The sequence below is a fragment of the Phocoena sinus genome, chromosome 20 (genome assembly GCF_008692025.1).
Source record: "Phocoena sinus isolate mPhoSin1 chromosome 20, mPhoSin1.pri, whole genome shotgun sequence".
Lineage (NCBI taxonomy): Eukaryota > Metazoa > Chordata > Mammalia > Artiodactyla > Phocoenidae > Phocoena > Phocoena sinus.
Genome location: NC_045782.1, coordinates 34,181,632 through 34,206,131, shown reverse-complemented (window position 1 = coordinate 34,206,131; position 24,500 = coordinate 34,181,632). Strand labels below are relative to the sequence as shown.

General features: G+C 59.5%; 2 protein-coding genes across 11 annotated transcripts in view; both read left to right on the top strand.

The window, feature by feature from the left end:
* Nucleotides 1-2,285: 2,285 nt before the first annotated feature.
* SPATA20 (spermatogenesis associated 20) lies at nucleotides 2,286-10,726 on the top strand. 4 transcript variants are annotated; one of them, XM_032615974.1, is made up of 17 exons: nucleotides 2,335-2,469; nucleotides 3,150-3,274; nucleotides 3,404-3,583; nucleotides 3,697-3,761; nucleotides 3,945-4,099; nucleotides 4,178-4,321; nucleotides 4,408-4,609; nucleotides 5,145-5,275; nucleotides 5,377-5,481; nucleotides 5,705-5,779; nucleotides 5,881-6,090; nucleotides 6,172-6,364; nucleotides 6,695-6,863; nucleotides 7,146-7,357; nucleotides 9,116-9,315; nucleotides 10,110-10,190; nucleotides 10,361-10,719. In XM_032615974.1, exons 2-17 carry the CDS (start codon nucleotides 3,198-3,200, stop codon nucleotides 10,529-10,531), a joined length of 2,370 nt encoding a protein of 789 aa, XP_032471865.1. In that variant the 5' UTR covers nucleotides 2,335-2,469; nucleotides 3,150-3,197; the 3' UTR covers nucleotides 10,532-10,719. The 4 variants fall into 4 exon arrangements, with proteins under 4 accessions (XP_032471867.1, XP_032471865.1, XP_032471866.1 ...); XM_032615975.1 differs by having other exon boundaries at nucleotides 2,367-2,469; nucleotides 3,134-3,274; XM_032615977.1 differs by having other exon boundaries at nucleotides 2,373-2,469; nucleotides 3,234-3,274; nucleotides 10,361-10,726.
* A 3,476-nt stretch (nucleotides 10,727-14,202) lies between these two features.
* CACNA1G (calcium voltage-gated channel subunit alpha1 G) overlaps nucleotides 14,203-24,500 on the top strand; it is a 63,021-nt gene continuing 52,723 nt past the window's right edge. The window contains exons 1-4 of one of the 7 annotated variants that reach the window (XR_004347377.1): nucleotides 14,203-15,181; nucleotides 22,333-22,444; nucleotides 22,607-22,740; nucleotides 23,136-23,233. Coding sequence is in view for 6 of the 7 variants with exons in the window: in XM_032615919.1 (XP_032471810.1) it covers nucleotides 14,940-15,181; nucleotides 22,333-22,444; nucleotides 22,607-22,740; nucleotides 23,136-23,233 (586 nt within the window). In the remaining variant the exon portion in view is untranslated. The remainder of the gene's footprint in view (nucleotides 15,182-22,332; nucleotides 22,445-22,606; nucleotides 22,741-23,135; nucleotides 23,234-24,500) is intronic. The other 6 variants (XM_032615919.1, XM_032615916.1, XM_032615918.1 and 3 more) reach the window with 6 other exon arrangements.

The window sequence follows — 24,500 nt, the reverse complement described above, 5'->3', positions numbered from 1 at the left end:
GTTTTGCTTCCCACCAAGAGGAGGTTGGTAGTCTGGCTCCCCATTTTGCTCTGGACCATCTTTCTCCTGGAACACCCCTCCCTCCTTGGAGACTGGAGCCACCTGGTGTCCTGCCTCCTCCCGCCTGGGGCTGCGCTCCACCTCATTCTTCCCGTGCCACGGCTCATGGTCTTCTCACCCAGATGTTGCTCAATCTTATGTGATTCCATTATCCAAGAAGATGACCTCGCCACCCCTTGACCTCTCAGCTGCTCTCACCCCTGGTCACTCTCTGGGGCTCGTCATCATCCTGAATTCCTCCACATTAAAGCCAGGCTTCCTGTTCTCTGATCCTAACCTCATTCTGTCCAGGGAGCACACACACCAGCCTCTCCCGCCTGCCAACCCTTCCATCACTCCACTATCCCAGCTTCTCAGAGGTCTCTCTCCTCCACATCATCAGGTGCCTTCTCTCAACTGAATCCTTCCCTGTGATATTTGCCACAATTAATCTCATCCAGCCTGAGTGTCTTTCCATCTTTCCCCTCGCATCAAGTGCCCTTCCTCTCTATGTCCCCTTTCTTCCCCCCACCCCAACCCACTCCAATCAGCTTCTACTGTCGGCATTACCTCCTGGAACTCATCTGCCAAGTCCACCAATGGCCTCCACGTTGCTGAAGCTAGTGGACCTTTTTCGGTCCCATCCCAGTTGGCTTCTCCGGAGTCTGACCCTCCCTCCTTGTAACTCTCTGTCCCTTTGCCTCTGGGACAACACCCTCTCCTGGTTTTCCCATGACCCTCTGTGTCTTTCACGGGTGCACTTCTGAGCTCCTCAAGCCCAGGCCCGAGCCCGTGCCTCTCCTCTCGCTGCAGTCAGCCTGGGTGATCCCACACTGTCTGCACTGAGCAGCCACTCGGATTCCTTTCTCCCACCAACCCCTCCTCTGCATTCCAGAGCCTTGGCATCTCCACACGTACATCTCAAGGACACCTCAAACCAACCGTCCAAATGGACCTCATGAACCCATGATCTGAGTCTCTCCCTGTGCCCCCTCCTCAGCAAATGCCCCCCCATTCAGCACCAGCCCCACTCTGCACTTCACTCTTGACACCCCCCTCTCCCTTATAGACAATCCTGATGATGGTTCCTCTTCCGCTGACCTCAAGTCCACCCCTTCTCTCCATCTCCACCTCTGCCTGGTGCAGACCTCCCAGAGCTCTCCCCTGGGTCCTGCTATGGCCTCTGAACCCTTCTGCTTCACTCTTGTCTCCTCCCAGTCCATTCTCCACCAGGAAGCTGGAGGGACCTTTCCAAAATGCAGGCTCATTCCCCTGATTAAAGCCCTTCCACAGCTTTCTTGTGCTCTCATCAGTAACCAAACTTCTGCTTACAGTTCAAGACCTGGCCCCTGCCTTCCTCCTCCGCAGCCTCACAACCTCATCTACCATCTCTCTTCCCTGTGCTTTCTGTCCTGCAGCCATGATGGCTTCTGCAGTTCCTCAGCCCTGACTCACTGCTATGCCACAGGACCTTTGCACATCTGTTCCTCTTGCTTCCCCAGCATTTTCCCCATGCCCTCTCCAGAATCCATCCTCTTGTCCTTCGAAGGCTGCTACACAAATGTGATTTCCTTAGGGAGGCCTTCCCGCCTCGTCTCTCCCACCAGACCAGTTTCCTTGTGATACCTAGTCATGGTACTTCTCACAGTGGGTGGTTGCACATTCATTTGCCTGGTTGTCTGATTGGCTTCTGCCTCCCTCATCAGACTGTGAGCAACACGAGAGCAGGAGCCTGGTCTCCCTCTGCCCACCGTTGTACCTAACAGAGTGCCTGGTAGGTGACGGGCACTCAATAAATGTTGACTGAATGTAGCAAATGAGACATGTGTAAAGTACTTGATAGTACTTAAAGTTGGCTCGTTATTATTATTCAGGGAAGGCTTCCTGGAGGGGGTGGGGTTTGAGCAGGACCTTGAGGCCCTGGGGAGTCGGGGGTGGGCAGAGCAAAGGCGAAGCTCCCGGCTTGGAGGGTCTGGACAAGCCACACCTTTGCCTCTCGCCTCATTTCTCATTTGTAAAACGGGCTAGGGTTGGATAAAATGACAGGCGGCTCAGAGCTTTCCACGGTCCTGGCATCCTCACAGCCCTCCATCTTCTACTCAAGAGGGTTAACCCCCACAGCTGGTCTAGATCCAGCCGAGTCGGCCCCGTTTTGTGCACAGACTCGTGTCCCCTTCTCCGGTCTGCAGTCCCTCCGTCGACCACCGGGCGGCGCTCGGAGACCAGCCGCGTGGCCTGCGGTCCCCGCGAAGACGCACCCGCGGCTTGTCGGGTGCCTGGGCCCGCCCCTCGCAGCCTCCCTCCCGCCCTCCCTTCCTGTCCGCGGCGTCCGGGCGGTCGGCCGCCAGCGGCCATGCAGGGCGCGCGGGCCTGGCGGTGCCGCGGCCTCTTGCTGCCCCGCTCCGCGCCGGTCCTCGCCGCGAGCCGCAGGTACGCGCGGGCAAAGGGGCCGCTCTGGACCAGTCTTCCCGGCTCTAGTCCCCTGTGCCTGCCCGGCCACCTCCCCACCCCCGACCCTGTGCCTACTTCCCCGAGTCCGCTCCCTAGACCTGGCCCAGACAGTAACCCCCTCCTCCCTTCCTTCCCTCCAGCTGCAGGGCTAGCTTGCCCCAGGGACCCTGTTCTGACACCACCTCCTGGAAGCCCTCCTTGAACCCCAATGCTGGGCCAAGGGTCCTTGTCCAAAAGCACCTTGGGCTGGCCTGTCACAGTCCTTAATGCCGCAGGGGCCTGTCATTACTTAGACCTGCTCCTACAGTGCCACTGTCCCAGGCTGAGCCCCCTGAGATCAGGGCCAGTTTCTGATTCTTTGGGGGTCATGGGGTGTCTGGCACAGGACCTGGCCCCCCAGAAGTGCCCAGTGGGTGGATGTTGAGTGAGGGAGTCCCTGATGCCAATGAGTTTCTTCTCATTGCCCCTCACCTGGCCCAGTCCCACACCCAGCAGCCGGCAGCCTCCCTGCGCAGATCACACCCAGGCAGGCATGCCGGAGGGATACCTCCAGCCCAGCCACCCTGGGGTGGGGCCCGGTGAGGGGAAGAGAATGGAGCCGGAAGGACCATTCCACCCACTGTGACTCGCCCTGACCTCACAGTCATCACCATTCCCAGCGCCAGGTCTGAGAGGTTGGGGGAGACTAACCTGGCAGAGAGCCCCCAATGAGCCACCTTTCTTCACCTCCCGAAAAACACAAGGGGGAGCGCAAAGGCCACCGTCTCCCCCGTGGTTCAGAAAGGTGGGTTGGACTGGGAACAGGGGGTTCCAGGAGGGGTGCCAGAGGGCAGGGTGGGGTCAGGTGGGCCTCTGGGGGCGGTGTAGGGGGAGGCGGTGGAGACTCCTCACCTGACCTGCCTGCCCACGACAGGGGTAGCTCCTCCCAGGACAAGGACCGAAGCGTGACGGTCGGTAGTTCAGTGCCCATGTCGGCTGGAGGGAAGGGGAGCCGGACTAACTGCTCTCGGTCCACACCCCAGAAAGTCCCCAACCGCCTGATCAGTGAGAAGTCGCCGTACCTCCTGCAACATGCCTACAACCCTGTGGACTGGTGAGTCCCTCTCCTGATGCCCTCCCGGGGCAGCTGGACCCTCACCCTTCCTACCCCCCCACTGCCCACACCCGCCTGGGCTAGTGAGTGATGCCCCACCCTGCCGGGCCTAGGTACCCCTGGGGGCAGGAAGCCTTCAACAAGGCCAGGAAAGAAAACAAGCCAATCTTCCTTTCAGGTACTGCACCCACCTTCCCTGGGCTGGGTGAGGAGGGTGGTGGTGGCTAAGGGAAGGGTCCCCTGGGCCTGGGGGCCTCCCAGGAATCTACAGGCCAGGGCGTCTCTGGCTCAGCTGCGGCCCTTTGGCTGGCCCCCCTCTGACCGGTCACTGGCCCCCCCCGGCCCCGTGACCCCATTCCAGTGGGGTACTCCACCTGCCACTGGTGTCACATGATGGAGGAGGAGTCCTTCCAGAACGAGGAGATTGGCCGGCTGCTCAGTGAGGACTTTGTCAGTGTGAAGGTTGACCGGGAAGAGCGGCCCGATGTGGACAAAGCGTATATGACCTTTGTGCAGGTGAGTGGTCTTCCCTTGGAGGAGCGGTTGCCCATGCACGTGGGGCCGCTGCCCTCACCTTGGCCCTCTCTCCGCCAGGCCACCAGCAGCGGTGGGGGCTGGCCCATGAGTGTGTGGTTGACGCCCAGCCTCCAGCCCTTTGTGGGGGGCACCTATTTCCCCCCTGAGGATGGCTTGACCCGAGTTGGCTTCCGCACGGTGTTGATGAGGATACGGGAGCAGGTGGGTGTGCGCTGGGGAGTGGGGGGCCGGGGGGTCAAGGGTGAGGGAACGGTGCTGACCTCCAGGTCTGCCCCTGCCTCCCATAGTGGACACAGAACAAGAGTCCCCTGCTGAAAACCAGCCAGCGTGTCACCGCGGCTCTGCTGGCCCGGTCGGAGATCAGCATGGGTGACCGCCAGCTGCCACCCTCCACTGCCACCACGAGCAGCCGCTGCTTCCAGCAACTGGATGGGAGCTACGATGAGGAGTATGGTGGCTTCGCCGAGGCCCCCAAGTTCCCCACGCCAGGTCAGTGCCCCCGCCCCGTGACCGCTCCAGCCCCGGCCTGGCCTTCTGAAGCCTGCCCTAATAAGTGACCTCCTGACTCTCGTCTTGTTTAGTAACCTCCCACTCTCCTGTCTGGCCAGTGACCTCCTGAGCCCCAGCCTGTCTGTCAGTAGCTATCTAGTGAAGCCCTGACTTGTGGTCTTAGCAGGGACCCTCCAATGCCGACCTAGGTAACGATCACCTGTCCTGTGGGTTGACCTACGGACCCTCAGGACAGGTGATCGTTACCTAGGTCGGCATTGGAGGGTCCCTGCTAAGACCACAAGTCAGTAGCTATCTAGCGAAGCCCTGACTTGTGGTCTTAGCAGGGACCCTCCAGTGCTGACCTAGGTAACGATCACCTGTCCTGTGGGTTGACCTCCTGACCCTCAGCCTGTCCAGAGAGACTGCCTGTTGAGTGAACCCCTAACCCTAGCCTGGCCAAAGTCCTGATCACCCAGATCTCGGCCCCTTTGTCCTCCCCGGTCTCTCACCCGCTTGCTCTCGGTGTCTGCAGTGATCCTGAGCTTCCTGTTCTCCTACTGGCTCAGCCATCGGCTGACTCAGGATGGCTCTCGGGCCCAGCAGATGGCCTTGCACACCCTGAAGATGATGGCCAACGGGGGCATCCGAGACCATGTGGGGCAGGTGAGGGGGGGCTAGGCATTCCCTGGAGAGGGCAGCAGGCAGCAGCGGGGCGGGGACAGCAGCTGGGATCGGCCTCCAGCCCCACGTTCCTCCTGGCACAGGGCTTCCACCGCTACTCCACGGACCGCCAGTGGCACGTCCCCCACTTTGAGAAGATGCTGTATGATCAAGCACAGCTCACGGTGGCCTATTCACAGGCCTTCCAGGTGACCCCTGATCCCAGTCCAGAGCAGAGACCCAGCCTGTCCACCTAACGCCTGGCTGCCCCTTTGCAGGGCTTTCCTGGTGGCTTGAGGCTCTCCCTTAACCTCACCCCTAATTCTCTCTCATATGTCCACTACCCAGCTTCCCTCCCTCCCTTCCTGGGGGAACGCTGACTGCCCCTTGTACCTAGTTTCCTCTGCTTACAGCCTCCTTCCTTCCCATCAGATCTCTGGTGATGAGTTCTACTCTGAAGTTGCCAAAGGCATCCTGCAGTACGTGGCTCGGAACCTGAGTCACCGGGTGTGTGTCCACTAAGGCAGGCGGGTCTGGCTGCGGGAGGGCTCGGGGCCTCCACTGGCTGCCCTGAAGGCTGGGGCCAGCCAAGTCTCCCCTCCCCACAGTCTGGAGGCTTCTACAGTGCAGAGGACGGGGACTCGCCCCCGGAGCGGGGCATGAGGCCCAAAGAGGGTGCCTTCTACGTGTGGACAGTCAAAGAGGTCCAGCAGCTCCTCCCCGAGCCCGTGCTGGGCGCCACCGAGCCTCTGACCTCGGGCCAGCTCCTCACGAAGCACTATGGGCTCACGGAGGCCGGCAACGTCAGCCCCGGTCAGGTGAGGGCAGCTGGGTCACGGGAGGGGTCCTGGAGCCAGACAGGCAAGTGGACTCCTTCGGACAAGGGCTGTTTTCCTCAGGACCCAAAGGGGGAGCTGCAGGGCCAGAACGTGCTGACCGTCCGGTATTCACTGGAGCTGACTGCTGCCCGCTTTGGCCTGGAAGTGGAGGCCGTACGGACCTTACTCAACTCAGGCCTCGAGAAGCTTTTCCAGGCCCAGAAACATCGGCCGAAGCCGCACCTGGACAGCAAGATGTTGGCGGCCTGGAATGGTGGGGTGGCCGTCTGAGGCCTGATCCGTTTATAGAATTACCCTTCATAAGGACCCTTATGCATGACAGGCACCTGCTAAACAGTAATTCTTCCTTTATCAGGTTCATTGTCCTTAATTTACAAATGAGCAAACTGAGGCCTAGAGAGTTACGGTAATCCACCCGAGGTCCCACGCAGGGACAGGAGCCCAGCTCTGCCTGGCGCTGGAGCTCAAACTCTTACCCGCTTACCCTATTGCTCCAGGGAGGTGTCAGAGCTTGGGGGGTTGGGATGGACATACTGGGAGGACCCCAGCCGGCGTCACAGCCACTCGTGTCTCCTACCTCCAGGATTGATGGTGTCTGGCTTTGCCGTGACCGGGGCTGTCCTGGGCCAGGAGAGGCTGATCAGCTGCGCCGTCAGTGGTGCCAGGTTCCTGAAGCAGCACATGTTTGACGTGGCCAGTGGCCGCCTAATGCGGACCTGCTATGCAGGCTCTGGGGGGACCGTGGAGCACAGGTGGGGGGCCGGACAGTCCAGGAAGGCTTGCCTCCCTGGGCATCCCATGCTTTTCTCTCTTCCCCTCTTCTCTTCTCCGGGTGGGCACTAGTCCTGGCTCTGCTTTCTGCCCGCTATGAGCTCTTAATCTCCCTGGGACCGTTTGGTCATCTGGGAAATGGGCTAACGGGACCTACCCAAGAGCTAGATTTTGAGGGTTAAACAAAAGCACGTGAAAAGGGCCTCCTCTGTGAAAGCTCCTCTCTCCCTGTCCTGTCTCCTCCCCAATGCCTGTCCCCCCAGCAACCCGCCCTGCTGGGGCTTCCTGGAGGACTACGCCTTCGTGGTGCGGGGCCTGTTGGACTTGTACGAGGCTTCACAGGAGAGCACGTGGCTCGAGTGGGCTCTGCGGCTGCAGGACACGCAGGACAGGATCTTCTGGGACTCCCGGGGTGGCGGCTACTTCTGCAGTGAGGCTGAGCTGGGGGCTGGCCTGCCCCTGCGTCTGAAGGACGGTCAGTGAGGATGTGGAGCTGGCCTGGGGTCCTGGACCCAACCGGGGCTTGGTTTTTCCTGGGGGAGGCATAAGTGCAGTGTGGTGGTGAAGGGCCAGCATGGGCAGGGGCCAGGCCCTCCTGGGCTCACATCTTTACCACTCATTAACCGAGTGACATTGGGCTGGTCTCGTTGCATTTCAGAGCCTCAGATTCTTTTTTTATAACGAATCAATTAATTAATTTATTTTTGGTTGCGTTGGGTCTTCATCGCTGTGCATGGGCTTTCTCTAGTTGCGGCGAGCAGGGGCTACTCTTCGTTGCGGTGCGCGGGCTTCTCATTGCGGAGCATGGGCTCTAGGCGCACGAGCTTCAGTAGTTGTGGCATGAAGGCTCAGTAGTTGTGGCTCGCGGACTCTAGAGCACAGGCTCAGTAGTTGTGGCACATGGGCTTAGTTGCTTCGCGGCATGTGGGATCTTCCCGGACCAGGGCTCAACCCTGTGTCTCCTGCATTGGCAGGCGGATTCTTAACCACTGCGCCACCAGGGAAGTCCCCTCAGATTCTTAATATGCAAAATGGAGCTAATGTTGGCATTCCCTTACATGGTTGACATGAAGATGGATGTAGCTATTCTGTGAGCATGCTTAGTGGCAGTGTGGCATGCCTAGATAGATTGAACAAGGCCAGCTTCATCCCTGCCCTCATAAAGCTTACTGTTCGGTAAGGGAGACAACTAACAGACGGTAACATTTAAAGCAAAAACGCACACACAAATACGTAGTTAAAACTGTGAGTGCCTTGGAGAAGTAGGAGCTGCCCACCAGGTACCCTGTTCCTGACTTTTCTCAGTGGCATCTAGCATCACCTGATACCTCTGGTCTGTTAATGGTCTCTCCCCCCACTCACATGTAAGCGTCTTGGGGGCAGGATGTTGTCACTGCTTTATCCCCAGGATCTAGCGCAGGCCTGGCACATAATTAGGTGCTCAATAAACGCTAGCTGAATGACTGAAAGGGCCCTGAGGGAACAACGGCGGGGCCCAGCTGAGCCGGGGAGTCATTTAACCAAGGGCTGGAGGGCAAGATGGGGCCGTGTGATCCTGGAGGAGCAGGAGAGGGATTTCAGGTGGAGGGAACAGCCTGTGAGAGGCTCTGAGTGGGCAGCCTGTGCCCTGGAGGACAGGGCGGGCAGAGGTCAGCGTGTCAGGGGAGGATGCCCAGGTGGGATGGATCCCTGCAGCGTCTTGTAGGTGTGGCAAGGAGTGGAAGGCTCTGGTGAGTTCTGAGTGGGTTGTGATTTGCTCTGGTTTAGGTTTAAGAATGTTACTCGGACCGACGGTGGAGAAGGGAATGGGGGCAGGGGAAACAGGGCGGCCAGGTACGAAGCCGTTAGTGGCGTTGGTCCAGGCAAGCGTCAGCAAAGGCCCAGACGAGGTAGAAGTACGAGGTGGGAGAAGTGGTCAGGTTGGATCTGTTCTGGTCACAGACCCTGCAGATTCACGATGGATTAAAAGTGGGAGGTGAGGGAGACGGAGGGAGATCGGGGAGCCTGGGAGCCAACAGCTCAGCCTGGAGCAGGTGGAGTTGAGGATGCGTGTGATCGCGCAAAGGGTCAGTAACTGCTGGGGTCAGCATTACACTCTCAGACCTGGGGCATGAGCCGGCGGGCAGGGACTCCTCTACCCCATCCCTCCAGCTGCCCTGGCCACAGTCCTGGAGCAGGGTCCTGGGACCCGATGACCCTCCCTCTCAGCGCTTGCCCCCCATGCACCCTGCAGACCAGGATGGTGCGGAGCCCAGCGCCAACTCCGTGTCGGCCCATAACCTGCTTCGGCTGCACGGCTTCACAGGCCACAAGGACTGGATGCACAAGTGTGTGTGCCTATTGGCCGCCTTCTCTGAGCGCATGCGCCGTGTCCCCGTGGCGTTGCCTGAGATGGTCCGCGCCCTCTCAGCCCACCAGCAGACCCTCAAGCAGGTGGGGCACTTGGGCAGGGACCCTGGGTGGGAGGGGAGCCGGGGCTGCAATAGAGACATGGAGTGGAGTCCCTGGGGCTGTCCCCAGAGCTCAGGTCCATGAATGTGTGGCCCTGTGTGAGTGTGTGTATAGGTATCTCCGAGGGAATGTCTGTAAGCCTGCTCTGTGCAGGTGGGGGAGTCTGTGTGAGTGCGTGTCTGAAGCAGGCCTCCGGCACGGACAGGTACCTGTGTGAGGGCCTGTGACTGGGGCTGTCCGAGGAAGGGGTTAAATATGGGTCCCTGTGGTTGCTGACGTGTTTCTCGGAGGCTTCTGTGTGCCTCTGTGATTCTCTGGGTGTCGGTGTATTGGGGTCAGCGGTACAGTGTGTGCAGACATATGCTTGTCTGTGTGTGAGTCTCTGTGTGGTACTGCTGTGCGTGTCCCTCTGGTGTGTATGACTCTGGAGTGGAGGTCTGTGACTGTGTGCCTGCCTTTCTGAGTGTGTGCTGGTGTGAGTGAGTGAGTGTGCCCCGCGTTCAGGCTAGCCTGCTTATATTTGCATGTTTTCCTATATATCTCTGCCTCTGTGTGTGTGTGTGTGTGTGTGTGTGTGTGTGTGTGTGTACGTGTCCTCACCTGCTGAGCGGTGAATCCGATGCGGCCTCCTGGCAGCTGGTCTGGGGGATGCTGAGCTGAGTCCCCATTTCTTCTTAGGCGTATAGGGTGGCTGGCAGGAGGATGGGGAAGCCCTGGCAGGTCTGGGTCCAGCCCCTCTGCACCTGTCACTGGAGCTACCTTTCTGTTCTGGCCAGATCGTGATCTGTGGAGACCCCCAGGCCAAGGACACCAAGGCTCTGTTGCAGTGTGTCCACTCCATCTACATCCCTAACAAGGTTTGGTCTGTGAGCCTGGCCCCACCCTCTTCCTCCCCTGCCAGGGCCCCCTCCCCTCCTCAGCTCCCCAGTATCTCCGGCTCCTTTGAAGGCCTGGGGAGAAGACACCCACTAGTGGGCCCTGCCGGTGTCCCAGTGCCCCCAGGTGACCCTCTCTGCCACTCTCCCAGGTGCTGATTCTGGCCGATGGGGACCCCTCGAGCTTCCTGTCCCGCCAGCTGCCCTTCCTGCGTACCCTGCGACGGCTAGAAGACCAGGCCACTGCCTACGTGTGTGAGAACCAGGCCTGCTCGATGCCCATCACCAAGCCCTGTGAACTACGGAAACTGCTACATCAGTGACTGCCTCCCCCACCTCGGGCTGGGGCGGAAGGTGGAGCTTCCCAGCCGGCCAGAGACTCAGGCCCTGCAGGGCCCCGCAGAGCCTGCGGCCACCCCTGAGCACACTGTCACCAGGTGACCTCGGCCGTCCTCGCTGCCCCACCATGGGCACCCACTTACCCTGGAATAAACCTAACAACGTCCTGCGGGAACCTCAGGGCCTCAGCCTTGCTTATAAGAGAGGGGCCTCGGGCTCCAGCATGGGAGCCAGCAGCCCAGGTCCCCTTTTCTGGGAGCCCCTAGCTGCCCCCTCTGCTTCCTTGGATTCCTCTTTCACCTTCAAAGGTCACCAGGCTGACTCTGCCCCGCTCTATGGTCATTGCAACCTGAGTGAAGCTCGGGTCAGGGGACCAGTAATGACCACCAGTGGTGTGGGTGTGTACTTGCACGGGAGGGGAAAGGCCAATCCTTGCCCTCAGGCAAGGTTAAGAAAGGGGCCTGCCCTCCCTTCCCATTGTCTCCTCCAATTTTAAGCTGGGAAAGAGGCAGGGGGATGCTTCATATAAGGTTTTATTTTTCATGGAATTTGCATATGTTCTGGTCCGTTATGGGAGCTGCTCTTATCAGGACATTTCTTTTGGGGTATCCGTCCAGCTCCCAGCCTTCCTGCAGGAGGTCATATGGTCCATCCCCCTGCCTTCACTTAAGTCCAGGGAAAGAGTTTTCTTTCATTTGGAGCATCTGTTGGGTTGGAAGTCCTTCTCCAAACCTGAGTCCTTCCTGCTTTAGGGAAAGCCTCTGCCTTCCTGTGATCTCCTCCTGTTCCCTCAATGTTGGGAGATACTCACAAGCCCCATCCTTGGCACCCAACATCTTCATAGGCCCTGGAACCCCCACCTAGTTTTCACCAGGGGGAGGGGACTGGGAAGCATGCTTTGGGAAGGGCAAGTGTAGGATAATGGGGCTGACCCCCAACCCTGGGCCCTTTGGGGGTCTGATGAGCCTAGGCACTCTTGTAGCCCCAGAGCCAAGCAGTAGAGAGAGCCAGAAGAGGCCGCTAGAGATGAGATTTGAACGGGGCCACTGCTTGCGGGGACATCAGCAGTGGGGAGGAGCGGGGCTGGAAGGAGCTAGGAGATGGGACTGAATCACTCCGAGGTCTGCTCAGGACCACAGCCACCCCCCGCACACTGTCAGTCATGGCCACATACGGTCAACGGGACCCGGGTCTGGGCAGCTGGGCCCTTGGTGCAAGCCACCGGCGCATCTGGGGAGGATTAGGGCTCCAGCCAGCAAGGTCAGCTGTCCCCTTTCTGGCTGGACCCTGTTCAGCCTGGCCAGGAAGTCTGGGGGCTGGGCAAGCAGAGCCTGATCCGGTGGGCAGTAAGGAGGGAGGGTGGAGCACGGTGAAGCACAGGTGGCCTTTTTGGCAGCCCCAGCCCTGGCTTGGGAGAGGTCTAGGCAGTTTGCAAAGTCCTCTTGTCCATTGACCCTCATGAATGAGGTGGCAGGGCAGGTACCTTTGGCCTCATATGGATAGATGTTCAAGGCTCAGAAAGGGTGAGAGCCTGGCCTGAAACCGTTCAACATATCTCATTCTTTCTGGGGTCTTCAGCGTGCAGTAAAGACCACTAAGCCTTCCTCTTCCCCCAGGAGGTCCAGCTGTGAAGGGGGGTGCGTTTGGTGTTTTCTGCCCCTCTGTCCCATCTTCCTTCTGCTCTGTGTCTCCTCTTTTCCTTCCCCTGGTATCAGGCATGCACCTGACAATGGGATTTAGTAAATGGGTTCAGAGGAAGGAGTTAGGGCCTTAAAGGGTTAGTTCTCTTGATCCTGTCTGGGAAGGGCAGGCCACTAGGCAGACTGCGGACCAGCGAGAGGGAAGGTGTCAGACACGAGGGCAAACCATAAATAGGCCCCTCTCCCAGAAGACCACTGAAAGTTCAAGACTGGCGCGGGCGCACGCGGAATGAGGGCAGAGACTCCCGCCAGGAGAGAAAGGCACTTAAGGGAACTGCTCATTAGCATGAAATGCAAATGAGCCCGGCCTCATTTGCACAACTCGGCGCAGGATTCGGCGAAAGGGCAACCTAGGAGGCAGAAGCCGCTCTGCCCTCCCTACTGCACTCCCCGCAACCCGCCCGGGAGGGGGCTGAGACACGCACTCCACTCGGCGGGAGCCGTGGGTGGCGCAGCCCTAGGGGAGCAAAAAACGCCAGGGAGTCGGGGGTGGGGGTGGGGGTATGGCGGGTGTAGGAGGTCATCCGGTCCATCCCTCTGCCTCTCCTCAGTGGCGCAAGTGGCCCCGAAGTCTCAGGAGAGGGAACTGACTTCCTTGGTTCCGCTGTGTCTACCTCCCGCAGAGGTGGGGAAGCGCTTCCCGACGTCTTAATCCTCGATGCCCTCCCCGCCCCACTTCACCCCAGCGCCCAGAACCCCGCTCCCGGGTACCCACAGCCTTTAGCGGTAGAGCTGGTGGCAAGAGGGAGCTGGGGTGCAGAGATCCCGGGGACTGAGGAAGGAGAGGCGGGAGGAGGGCCGGGGTCCACGTGCGTGCGCGCGCGTGGGTAGCAGCAGACCATCGAGGACCAGCTCCTGGTAGGGTGGAGATGTGCAAGGAGAGTAGCCCCGCCAATCTCCTGTCCTGCGGACAGCCTCCCCATAAGCTATTTTGGAACTCGGGAATGAGAAACTGAGGCACGGAGTGGGGGCTTGGTGGAACTTTGCAGGTTAAGAGTCGGCAAAGCCCAGATCTATGCTTCTACCTCCTCCCACACACTCGAGACCCTGGCAGGTCCCCTCGCAGGAACATCCCTCTGCTCCGCAGCTGCTCTTGGAGATCCGGGCTCTGGGTCCGGCGTGACCTGCCTGGGGCCACGTGTTCAAGCACGAAGCCCTCTCCTGAAGCTCAGGAGTGTCAACATGAGATCAGGGTCAGAGGGTTAGAGTTAGGAGATTAGGGTCAAAGCCGCAGAAATGGACCTGGGAGGAGGAACAACAAGCTCAAGAGGTTGGTGGAGGCCACGCCCAGACCTTGATGCCTCAGCCTTCCCTGGGCTCCGCCCGTTTTCCTAAGACCAGCCTCCTCCAGCCTGAAGCCCTACCCCCGGGACATCCCGCTCCGCTCGCCCCTTCCTCAGTCCCGCTCCCAGGCTCAACTCCAGGGTGGGATATTAATCGGGTAGAGACCCAGGATTTCGCTCTAGGACCCTGGTCACACCCCTCACACAGGGCTGTCTGCCTTCCTTCTGCACCGGGCCCGCCCAGAGCTGAGCCCCGCCCTCCGGCTGCGGTCCAATTCTGGGGTCTTGGACAAAGGATGCCCGGGGGCCGGCGGCGCTATCCCAGGACCCCGCGCCAAACACTCTGATTCCCTGGGGCTTCCTCCAGAGGAGTCCCAGAGCCCCCACTGGCCAATAAGAAAGTGGGTTCGGTCTGGGTAGCCTTCTAATTGGCTCCAGTCTTCGGGAGCGGACACCAGGGCCAAGGGGAGGGGAGAGGGGCGGTCCCGGGCTTTGGGGTGGGAACCGGATTCCAGCTGTGGCTCTCTCCCCGGTGCCCCCGCCCGCACTGCCACGGCAGCCGGCCAATGGGAGTGCGGCTCGGGGCCGGCGGCGCGCGGCGATTGGCTGCGAGGCTGGCTGGGGAGAGGCGGGGCCGAGGCTTGAAGTTGGAGTGAGGGATCCAGCTGTGGTGTGCGCCGGGCTCCTCGCCGCCGCTTTCGCTTGCTCGCTCCGCGTCTCGGCCGGAGGAGGAGGCAGTGGTGCCGGCGACAGCTACGGCAGCGGCAGCCACCGCGGCGGCTGCGGCGGCGGCATCTCCGCCTCCACCCCTGCCCGGGACGGGCCCCCACCACCTCCCCGCCCCTCCTGGACCGTGAGCCCGCCGCCGGGTGGAGAAGGGAGCCGCCCCCCACCCCCTCCAAACCCACCCCCAAGGAGATTCCTCCTCCCCTCCCCCGCCGCCGCTGGCGCGGAGCCGGGACGATGCTGACCCCTTAGATCCTGCTCCAGCTGCGCCGCGGGAAGAGGGGGCGCCCCTCCTCGGCCCCCCTCACCCTCCACCCCCCTTTCGCTCTCCCCCTTTTGGGGCCGCTTCGCCGAAGGTAGTGCCGAATCTGGCGACCGGAGCCTGGGCGCGAAGCGAAGAAGCCGGAACAAAGTGAGGGGGAGCCGGCCCGGGGGGGGCCAGAAGCCCTGGGGAAGCGGGACTCGCGCCGGGCGGGGCTTCCCTGCGACCCGGCGCCCCGCGGGCAGCATGCCCCTGCGGGCAGGGGGAGCTGGGCTGAACTGGCCCCCCCGGGGGCTCAGCCTGCGCCCTAGAGCTACCCAGATGCGCCCCCGCCGGGGCCCCCCGGTTGCGTGAGGACACCTTCTCTGAGGGGCGCCCCTTGCCCCTCTCGAAACCACCCGGGGCCCCAGCTGGCCAGAGGATGGACGAGGAGGAGGATGGAGCGGGCGCCGAGGAGTCAGGACAGCCCCGGAGCTTCATGCAGCTCAACGACCTGTCGGGGGCCGTGGGCCGGCCAGGGCCGGGGTCGGCGGAAAAGGACCCGGGCAGCGTGGACTCCGAGGCGGAGGGGCTGCCATACCCTGCACTGGCCCCGGTGGTTTTCTTCTACTTGAGCCAGGACAGCCGCCCGCGGAGCTGGTGTCTCCGCACGGTCTGTAACCCATATCCTCCGGGGCACGACTGCCGGGCTGGGGGGCCGCAGGGGGGCGGGCCGCGCCGCCTGAGGGGACCAAAAGCCAGGTGGGTCGGAGAAGTGAGCCCGGAAGGTGGGCAGATGAGAGGGGGGCTGCAAAGGAGGGTAGGGGGCTTCGGAGTAGGAGCGGAGACAGGAGCAGGGTTGGCTGATACCCCAGGCGAGCCCCACCTCGGTACCCACACCTCAGTCCTCCTTGGGGGGTTGGGATCCAGGCCAGGAAAAGAGAGGAGACGCGCCCCACTGGTGTGCAGCTGGATGCTCTCCAGATGTGGGCAGGGGAGGGTCGTCATCCTCCAGATGTGGGGAGCTTCGGGAGCCTGGGAGCTCTATTCCGCCCGCCGCCGGTTAGCGAGCTGGGTTTGGTTTCCGAGTTTGGGGGGTGGGGTGGGGAGGAAGCTGCGGGGACGGGGGAGGGGGGGGACCGCAATCTCCTGGGTTTCCCTCCTGCCCCAGCTCCAAAGTTTGCGGTGGATTCTAGGGTCTGATTCCCCCACCCCACCCCACCGGCACCCGCCCCGACCTGGTCCTTGAGGCTGACGTTTTTACTGCCCCTGAGGGAGACGTTGGGGGGCGGGGACCAGGTCCTAACCCCCCCACCCCCACCCCGCGGCTTGGAGGCACAATGAGGAGATTCCGGCGGCGGCTGATGTCAGGGGATGCAGAATGAGAAAAAGATGTGATGGAGGAAAGCCGTCTGCCCCCAGAGCCGGGGTAGAGACCCTTTCAGTAGGAGCCCAATGCTCAGAGTGCCTCCGTTTTCCCCAGTTCTTTATTCAATGCGGGGTGCTTAAGGTTGGGTTGGGGAGTTTTGTACCACATTTTTTCTTGTGGAGGGAAAGGCTGGCAGGAGCTTTGGCAAGCGGAGGATGGGATTAAGCCGGTCCATGCTACCCATCCCCTTTCTATGGCAGTGCTCCCGCCTGATTACAGAGCAGGTATGGGAGACCGCAGCCTTCCAAGAAAGTATTGGGGGGACAGTGAGACTCTGAGCCGGTTCACTGGGGAAGACTCGGGTCCAGCACCCCATGTGTACTCCTTGGATAGGTTTGTGGAATGCAAGCCCCACATCCCAGGGAGATAGATTTAGCACTGCCCTCTATCCTGTGCCCCGTCATGAATTGCATGGGAGACCCCAGCCCCCTAATCCCCACGGCCTCTCCCCCTTAGCCCCTAGCACAAAGCACTGCTTGACTAATGCCTAGCTCCAGGCTGCGTTAGGTCCCGCCACTGCCAGAAGGGAAGGGGGGGTACGCTGCCATTCCCGGTCTTGACAGCTTCTCCTGGCACTTTCCTCCCAGCTCAGAGGCTCTTTTGGACTCAGGGTGGGAGACGTCGGGTCTCCCTTGTAACCCCTAAGAGCCCAACCGGGACTCTGCTTTGGGGAAGGGGGGGGAGCTTGGCACCGCCCTCACTCTGCAGCTCTGCTGCCTCTAGTGCGCAAAGCAGGGATGCGAGCTTGGGTCCCCCCCCAACCCCCATCCTCTACACCCTGTGGGTCTTTAGGAAGCTCCCCTTGTCGCACGCTGTCTCCATCCCCCGCCCTTCCTTTCTCTCTGAGCTGCAGAGATAGAGGGCTGCCTCCAAGGTGTGTGGACCGGCTGAGCTGGAACATCTTGCCCCCCCATCCCCCCACGCCCCCACCCCCCCCACCCCCTCGGTAACCCCAGGCCACTTTCTCAGGGGTAGAGATGGGGAACAAATGTCTCTGAAAAGAACAGGCTCGGGGCATCCCTCCTCTCTGCTGCTAATCACCCACTCTCTCCATGAATGTTAAAAAGCACCAGACCTGTCCCCTCCTTCTCAGGAGCCCCCCGGGGGTGTGTGTGTGTGGTGGTGGGGGACTGTGTGTAGCGAAATCTCCTCTCTCTTTTCCCTCCAAAACAACACAGACCTCTTGGCTAGCATCTCCCCACCTGCTCTATCTTCAGGTGCTAGTGGATGGTTTGGGGTCAGATTCCTTCCTTGAGGTGTTCTGAGGGGGGCAATTGGAGAGGGCTGGAATGACAGGAGAGAGGTGGAGGCCCAGTGCTCATCTTGGGAGTGGGGGAGCAGGCTTACCTCTAGGGTGGTGGGAGTCTGGGGTAAGGGGCATTAGCATCACTGGGTCTGGACAGCCCGCTGAGCCTGGATTGGCTGAGGATGGGTGGAGAACAATTTCTTGGCAACGGGGCTGCCTAAGATGTGCCCTCACCACTCTCATCACACCCATGTATCAAGGGGAACCTATGTTTTTCACTGCCAGAGGGGTTCTGGACTGACTCTTGGACCTCGGTCTTTCCCTCTCTCTTTTTGGTATCTGCGAGGCTTCCCTTGGCTGCACCTCTGGGCCTGAGGGACGTAAGGACACCTCCCCTCAACGAACTGAAGCTAGTTAGGCTCTTCTTGGCGTGCTTCTCGGCCCCTTCCTCTGTTAGCCTCTTTAAGAAACCAGGTTTCCTAGAGAGGAGATCTAGACCCAGGTGGGAAGTGGTGTGTGAGTGAGTGAGTGAGTGTGTGTGTGTGTGTGTGTGTGTGTGTGTGTGTGTGTGTTGGGGAGGGAGGGATGGCAGCAAAAGGAAGGAAGGGCTCGGAAGTGGTACTGGGGAGACTGGGGGTTCATGGTCAGAGTCAGAAAGGCCCCTCCCCCCAGGCTATAGGGGAGGGAGTGTGCTGGACTTTGCAGCATGTGTTTCTTCAAGTGTGAGGGAGTGCGTTTCCCCTCCCGGGAAGGAGATCCTAAGCATTCCCTCCCGGGCTGTTGTGTCACATCTGGAAGTTTGTGTAGGAGTTTCTCCAAGCTCCGAGCCCAGCACAGCTTTTTCTCATTTGGAAATCACAGGCTGGCATTTGGGATGCCGAGAGGGGGAGTGGGAAGGGGGCCAGAGGGGGAGAAGGGAGCCTGCCAGGAGTGGGGGGAGGAGAAGGGGGAGGCCTGAACAGCAGGAGCCCTAATGGCTTCCAGAAGTGAGTGTGAGTGTGTGATTGCTGTGTGTTTCTGAGAGTGTGTGCGTCTGGAGGGGAGGGGGCACCCGGACTCTCTGGAGCTTTCCTCGCCACTGTCCCAGTGTCCCAAGTTCCCCTGTCTCTCTTACCTAGGGAGAAATCTCCATTTTGGTCCTCAGAGGAAATGGAAGGGGGGTGTTCTTCCTGTCTCCTCACCAATTCCCTCCTCTCATTTTCAAACCCAAGGCTCTCCAGAGGGAGTTCTGGGGAGAAGGGCTGGGGCTGGAAAGCTGAACTGGGCTGAGGGAGCCAGAACACCTCCTGGCACCCTTTCTGTCCAGGCCCACCTTCCTTCTCGGCCACATACACCCTCTGCTCCACCGAACTGTCAGGGGACTCCCCGTCATGGAGAGTGCCAGTTGGAGCCATTCCTGGGATTACCCCCACCGCACAGCCCCCCTTCACCCCTTGCCTCTGCTCCCGCCCCAGCTCTCACCCCGCCCTGCCTGCCTCAGCCAGGATGGCGACAGACACAACTGCTCACACACGCAGACACACACACACACACACACACACACACAGAGTCACAGACGTTTGAATCAGCTTTCTGGCCTATTTCCCCTCCCAAAGATTCCAGCTCTCTTGTGTCTCTGTGTCTCTCGTCTCTGTCTCTGGGTGGGGCTGGCTGCCTTTCTTCGGGCTGCAGTTTTCAGTTCAGCTGGAAACCTCCCTCCCCACACACCCACACTCTGGAGCGGTCTGCAGCGGGCAGACCACCGGGAAACAGGATTGTGGGAGTTGAGTCGGGGGGGGGGTGCTCAGCTGGGGGAATCCCCTTTTCAGCCTCCCTAGCAGGAGCCCCCTCCTGAGCCCCTAGATCTCACCCCACTCTGGGGAACGCTGAATCCCATAAGCACCAGTCTCTTCGGGGGTGAATGAGGCAAGCACTCCACCTTCCCAATGAGTAGTAGGAGGCCAGGACTCCCGGGTCCAGGCCCTTTACCTCTTCAGCGCTCTTAGGTCTCAGATTAGCGGGCTCCTAGCAGAGAATGGGACAGCTGGGGGGCCTGCTTCCCTTCTCCGTCATGCTCTGCCCTGAGCCCCCACGCCCCTGGAGGTGGTCCAGCCCTCCTCCCTCCTCTTTCTACCTTCCTCTCCCTTATAGCTGCCCAACTAGGCAAGAGCTCTAGATAAAGCCCCACAGAGAGGACTAAGTGCTCAGATAACATGCTCTAGTTCTCTCTCCTGGAGGGAGAGGAGGAGGAGGGATGGAAGTGGGGTTCCTCACCCTGCCATTTCCTTTTTTCTCCGCTTTTGATGGTGGGTTGTGGGGAGACGAAAGATCCTCCCTTCTCCTACCCACCTCCCCCTTTGGGATCCACTCCAGCCCGGACAGTCACCATAGCAACAGTAGACATGTGACTGCACAGGTCTCTCATAGTCACTATGGCAACCAATGTCCCCCATTCCCTTGGTTGCCATGGGGATTTGTCACATGGTTCCCCCCCAACCTGATAACCTGTGAGTCTCCCCGCTTACCCTTCCCTGTGTGAGGACAAGACAGCAGCCTGGGTAAGGGGAGTCCATATGTGTGTGGGGGGGTTCCCTTTAATTACCATGGCAACAAATCCACACCACCTGGTGACACATCTTCCTGTTGTTATGGCAACAGAGGAACATGGCACAGTGACATACGGCCATATTCCCAAGGAAATGAGCCCTACCCTGAGAAGGGTGAAAGACCCCCACCCCCCCGCCTCATTAATTATTCCTTAATTCAGATTGTCCCAAATTTTTCTGTGCCTTGGTGTTTTCCCTGTCCATTTATGTTTACCTATAGGGGAAGGGGAGAGGTGAGAGCGGCAGGATGTACCCGGGAGTAAGGTGAATCGCCAAGAGGGCTCTTGAGAAGGGGCTTCTGTGGTCAAGAGCTGGAGGTGGGGTTGTTTGGAGGCAGACTCTGGCTATGAGAAGCCTCAGTGTGAGCATGTGTAAGGTGGGGACAGACAGAGGGACAGCACCTTTATGGTGTCACTCCTCCCCCCACCCCCACCCATCATCGGTTCATCACTACTGAAGCAAACAAGGTAGGAAAACATGAATGGGCAGATACATCTGGCTTCTAGGCAGGGAGGCTGATTGACTGACTGACTCTTCATTCAGTCGCTCTTCCCATGTATTGATCATCTGCTACACGCCAGGCACTACTCAAAGCTCTGTAGGGGCTTGGGTGTAACAGAGTGCCCGTGCCTCAGCGAGGGAGATGAGACAAGGGCACAGATGACACTGCCATTACAGGGGTCCAAACAGCTGTCCCGGGAGCCCCTCTTCCCAGGAGAACTACCCACCTGCCCCTATGTAGAGACATCTGCTCATATGGGTCCCTTCCAGAACCCTCTTCCCTATAGAGGAGAGGAGGGGGCTAGGTTGGGGAAAGCAGGCCAGTTCTTGAAGGTAATCGTGTCCTTCCCTTTTCAGACGATGGTCCCAAAGGAGCTCCCTCCCTGTCCCCTTTTTTCCAGGCTGACCCCTGGCTGACCCTTATTCTGGGGATAGGTCCACTGGGCTCCGGCTCCACTGAGGAAAACAGCTCCATGGAAACAGAGCTCTTTTTATTTCCCCCTTCCATCAACTTACCCCAAAAGCCTAGAATTTTTTTTTTTTTTAACTCTTATTCCTGTGAGGATGTAAGATTAGGGAAATTGTAGTGCCTTGGGGATTTAGGGTACCTGCTGGTGGGAAGGGATGTGAGTCTGAGGGAAAAGGGCCTGGGTGACAGGAGGGGGTAGAAGGGCTTTGAGGTGATTGAGTGTGGGCTCCCGGAGAGGGGGTGTGGTCTGAGGTTCAGGACAGAGATGGGGTATGGCTGGGATCAGCTTCAAGGTAAGTCCTTGAGTCCCTGGCCAAAGCCTTCTCACTCTAGAAGTGGAGTTATGACAGGAAGTTTCCATCTGCTCTGGGCGCTCTCTGTCTCACTGAGTCTGGCTTGGTGGGTTGTGCTGTGGGCTGCCATGACACCCTCCCTACCTCCACCCTCAAGGCCTTCTCCTTCCCCTGGCCCCCCACTCTCTGCTTGTTTCTAACCTCTTTACTCTTCCCCAACCCTCTCATGTTTTCCTTGAGAAAACAGGATGCTTGGTCACTTATCTGTGAGTCTGGTGCCCAGAACTTTCTAAGGTCCAGAGGCCATTTTCTACATTCTCCTGTAGATGGGCTGGAAGTGAGCCCCTTAATGAAATCCACTCTGTGGAAAGACTCAGGGTTTAGAAAGACCCCTCTCTCCCCCTTGTTGCAAAACAGTCTTTGTTGGTCGAGGGTGGGGCTTTGCTGGAAGCCATAAGAAGGTGTGATGGTGGCATGGTCTGTATACAGGGTACTTACTGTCTGCTCTGCACAGGCTGGGCCGGGCTTACGTCCAGCACAGGGCCTGGTGTGTAGTGGGTCCTCATTATTTAACTGTGTGAATGTGTCTGGAGGCCATGTGAGGGCTTTGAGAGGCCAGGGGCTGGCTGGGGAAGAGGCAGCCCGAGGCTCCAGTTCTGTGGCGCTTGTCTGCCTCGGCCTGTCTGTCTGGGGCCAGTGCGGTCGTGACAACCCCTTCCCTGCAGCCTGAGCAGCTATGGAAGCTGCTATCTCAGATCAGAAGCTTGGAAGACTCAGTCTCATCTGGGTCTCTCCTGTGACCTTCAGCACACGACTTCTGGGCCTCAGTTTCCTTGGGTTCTGGGGAAGAAGGTGATCTAGCCCGGATATTTCTCGGGGCTGTTGTGAGCATCCAATGTGACATGCTGTGAAAGTGCTTGGTAAACTGTAAGGCAAGCATGATCCGACTTTAGGTTTGTGTCACACATTCACATACATTATCTCATTTGCTTCTCACATTTTTCCCTGTGAGGTAGGAAGGATAAGATTCAGATTCAGTAGCGAACTCTCAGCGCCTGGCATTTCCACAGGCACGATCGATTTCATCCCCCAAATGGCTTGTGCAAATAGTCAGGGTATTTGTGGCTTTTCCTACTTTACAGAAGAGGAAGCTGGGAACAGAGGTGAGATGACCCGAGCTGGGACTAGCCGGCTACACCTGGCTACATCTCAGATGGGGTTGGCAGGTCAAGCAGTGGGAGGTGCTGGGGCAGGGCGTGGGGGCCCGGGCTCAACTCCACCCTGGCCAGATGTTTCCTTGACCGCCTGGTACCTGGTTTGAGCGCATCAGCATGTTGGTAATCCTTCTCAACTGTGTGACCCTGGGCATGTTCCGGCCGTGTGAAGACATCGCCTGTGACTCCCAGCGCTGCCGGATTCTTCAGGTGAGCATGTGTGTGGGGGGAGGAGGGGGCAGCTTCTGATTTTTATAACCTTGACACCTTCTCTGGAGAGGCCCTGAGCCCAGAGGAGGGGGTGGGGGTGGGGTAGGGGGCTGTTTCCCCCACCCTTTTCTCAGTTTCAGCAGCCTCTTGTCCCCACATCAGGCCTTTGACGACTTCATCTTTGCCTTCTTCGCTGTGGAGATGGTGGTGAAGATGGTGGCCCTGGGCATCTTTGGGAAAAAGTGTTACCTGGGAGACACTTGGAACCGGCTTGACTTTTTCATCGTCATTGCAGGGTGAGGGCCTGGGTTTGGAGCAGGAGAGCGACGGATCAGATCGGTCCCTTCCCCAGGGCCAGTTCTAGGCCCGGCCCCCTCCCCCAGCCCATCTACAGTGCTACGTTCTCCCTGGCTGTCCACCAAGGATCCGGGGCTGTCCTATAGCGCTTGAGCCAGTACTTCTCTGAATTCCAAGGCCCCTCCATCCACACCCTCCTCTGTTCATTCTCTGATAAGGAGTCTGTCCTTGGCTTAGGGGTGGCCTTGCCCCCAGGGAGAGAGCTGGCTTTTCAGGGTCCCTTGGTGGAGGGGGAGGATTCCTGCCCCCCCACAGCAAGATTCCTCATTGACCTCTTTTGACCCCCACGGCGGCCTCAGACTCAAAGGGCCTCCCTTTGGGCCCCTCCCTGCAGGATGCTGGAGTACTCGCTGGACCTGCAGAACGTCAGCTTCTCAGCTGTCAGGACAGTCCGTGTGCTGCGACCGCTCAGGGCCATTAACCGGGTGCCCAGTGAGTGACCCCTCAGCCCTCGGCCCCTGGGCGGAGAACCCCAAGAGGAGACATGGGAATCTCAGACCCCACCCCTACCTCCTGGCCACTCACAGGCCTCATGCGGGCCTGGAACACTGAGGCAGGCCCCCTGAGACAAGGGCTCAGTGGGGAGCTGGGTCGCTGGAGCCCAAGGGAGCCCCCACCCGGGCTGCGGCCCCTTCTCCCTCATTTCAGCCTGATTTTAGGTCAGAGTCTCAGGAATGTCTCAGATGACCCCTTCCCTTCAGCTAGATCACTCTCCCTCCGGTGGAATAGGGGCGGTGGAAGCAGGGTGGATAGGCTGGCAGGCCAGGAGGAGTGGGTGCAAAGTGGGATGGCCTTTTCTAGCCAGAACCGCCTCTCATGCGGTCTGGTTCTCATTGGTGAGACAGCAGCGGCCACACCGAGCATGACTTCTCTCAAGACAAGGCCGCTGCACACCTCATCCTCCCGCTGTGTCCCCTTCCTCGTCCCACACCCTGCCAAGCCTCTGCAGCGACTGACTGCTGGGACAATTATCTAAATTAAACCGCATTAGTCTCTGAGCCAGCCAGGCTTTGGCAGCTCCAGCTCCCCTTGCATCCCGCCCCCCACCCTTTCTCAGGCCCCCTTTGCAACTCCCCAACCTACACAAGCTGCAGATGGCCTCTGCTGCCATCCCAGGAGTGGGGTGGGGGTGGGGGCATGTTTCTGGGGCTCAGTGTCTGATGTGTGTGCCTGTGGGGTGTGTGTGTGTGTGTGTGTGTGTGTGTGTGTGTGTGTGTGTGTCTGGGTGGGCAGAGCTGCTCAATGTGTCCTCCAGGCCTTGGTGTCTGTCGGTGTTAACAGGAACCCCAGATGAGAGGCATGTCTTCCCTCCTCTCGCGCCCTAGGTGATCGCTGGCAGATTTATAGGCCTCTAACTACGGGTGTAATTCCCTTAATGCAAACCCTGAGGAATTGATCTCAGCTGGAGCACAGAGGAGCTGAAGGGGGCTGGGAGAGGGGAGAGAGGAGAGGGACTGAGTGGCAGGGGCGGGGCAGGGCCACTTCGCTCACCAGGAACAGTGGTTAGCAGCTGCTTAGAAGCTTTTTCCCTGGAGGGGTCAGGGGGCCACGAGTGTCACTTTGGGGGCCGAAACTAGCCCCAAGAGGTCTGTGTGCTTGACAAGGGTTTGGTGGCCTGGGGGCTAGTTTAGATGTCCTAGATCTGGAGTGGGGAGGGAGGGCAGTATCCCTAACAGCATCTTAGGGGCAGGTTTGTGGT